This window comes from Myotis lucifugus, unplaced genomic scaffold, assembly GCF_000147115.1.
Source record: "Myotis lucifugus unplaced genomic scaffold, Myoluc2.0 scaffold_178, whole genome shotgun sequence".
Lineage (NCBI taxonomy): Eukaryota > Metazoa > Chordata > Mammalia > Chiroptera > Vespertilionidae > Myotis > Myotis lucifugus.
In genome coordinates, this window is record NW_005871226.1 from 1,014,920 (window position 1) to 1,016,205 (window position 1,286).

General features: G+C 44.1%; 1 protein-coding gene across 1 annotated transcript in view; it reads right to left on the reverse strand.

Moving 5' to 3' along the window:
• The window catches only part of ADAM33 (ADAM metallopeptidase domain 33), a 15,175-nt gene extending 15,045 nt beyond the window's left edge, over nt 1-130 (reverse strand). The window contains 1 exon segment of the mRNA XM_023760306.1: nt 127-130. Within this exon segment, the coding sequence (XP_023616074.1) occupies nt 127-130 (4 nt within the window).
• Between the last annotated feature and the right edge of the window lie 1,156 nt (nt 131-1,286).

Genomic DNA, 1,286 nt, shown 5'->3' on the forward strand with positions numbered 1-1,286 from the left:
GTATATTTTGGAAATTAGCCCCTTGTCAGATGTATCATTGGCAAATATGTTTCTTCATACAGTGGCTCCCTTTTCGTTTTGTTGATGCTGTCTCTTCCTGTGCAGAGCCTCTAAGTACATTCTTACCCATCCAGCAATCGCACTCCGTGATGCTTCCCAAAGGACCTGAACTCTTGTGTAGACGCGAAAACCTGCATGCAAATGCTGATTGCAGCTTCTGCTCTAATGCTGACACTTGGAGTCAACGAGGGCGTCTTTCCCTAGCTGAGTGCATGATTGACGAGGGGCCCGACCACACAATGGAATTTTACTCAGCACAAGGAGATAGAGTAGCAGGCTGGTGGACAGTTAGGGACGGGGGCAGCCCTAAGTCCTTCGCGAAAGACTGGGGTGGGGGCGGGGGTGGGAGTTACAAAACCATAGACTCCCAGACGTTAGGGATGCTTTCGGGCACGGTAACATCTGCTTCTTGTTTTAAAGGCTTGTTTGTGTGCCGAGTAGTAAATTCGAAGTTGCAAGTATTCCCATAGGGAGGGATATTAACTTTTAAGCAAATCTATTTGTTGTTGCGAAATCAGAGTGTGGCAATTCAGTTAGTAAGAGTTTCAGCAGCAAGGGAAAGCTTCGCCTAATTCAAACATCGAAAAGTGTGAGATGTTTAGGTAACATCCCTCCCTCTTCTGTGTCCACCTTCCCAGCCCACATCCCCCAACAGGAAGTCACTAAGTATTAGTATAGGCTTTTAGATTGTTTTATCCATTCCCGAGACAATACAGACATATTTTTCTCTGATTAACATCTTTCTGCACCTTGATTTTTTTTTTCTCACTTAATACACCTTGGAGATTCTTCTATAGTGATAATGAGACCACTCAGTGAATTTAGAGTGGTCTCATTCTCACTATTCTCATAATTATTGAGGTACAATTTACATACAATACGAGGCACCTTATATGACGTGCAATTAGATGAGTTTTGATAAAAGTAGAAATGCAGGGTCTTGTGGTAAGGGCATCATTTAATGTCTTAAGAAACTTTTTCAAAGTGGCTGTTCCAGTTTACAGTCCCACCAGCAATGTACGAGCGTTCCAGTTTCTCTGCATTCTTACCAACACTTGGCATTGGTACCAGGCTGGTGTGTTCAGTGGCTGAGCATCAACCTATGAATGGAGGGCCCCAAAGACACAGTCAAGGCTCTGGTGCACTCAAAGGGGAACGTGATGTCCTTTGGCAAAGTGAAGAAGATGCTTTAGAAGAATCTGTACTCAGCCAGAGTTTGGTTAGAC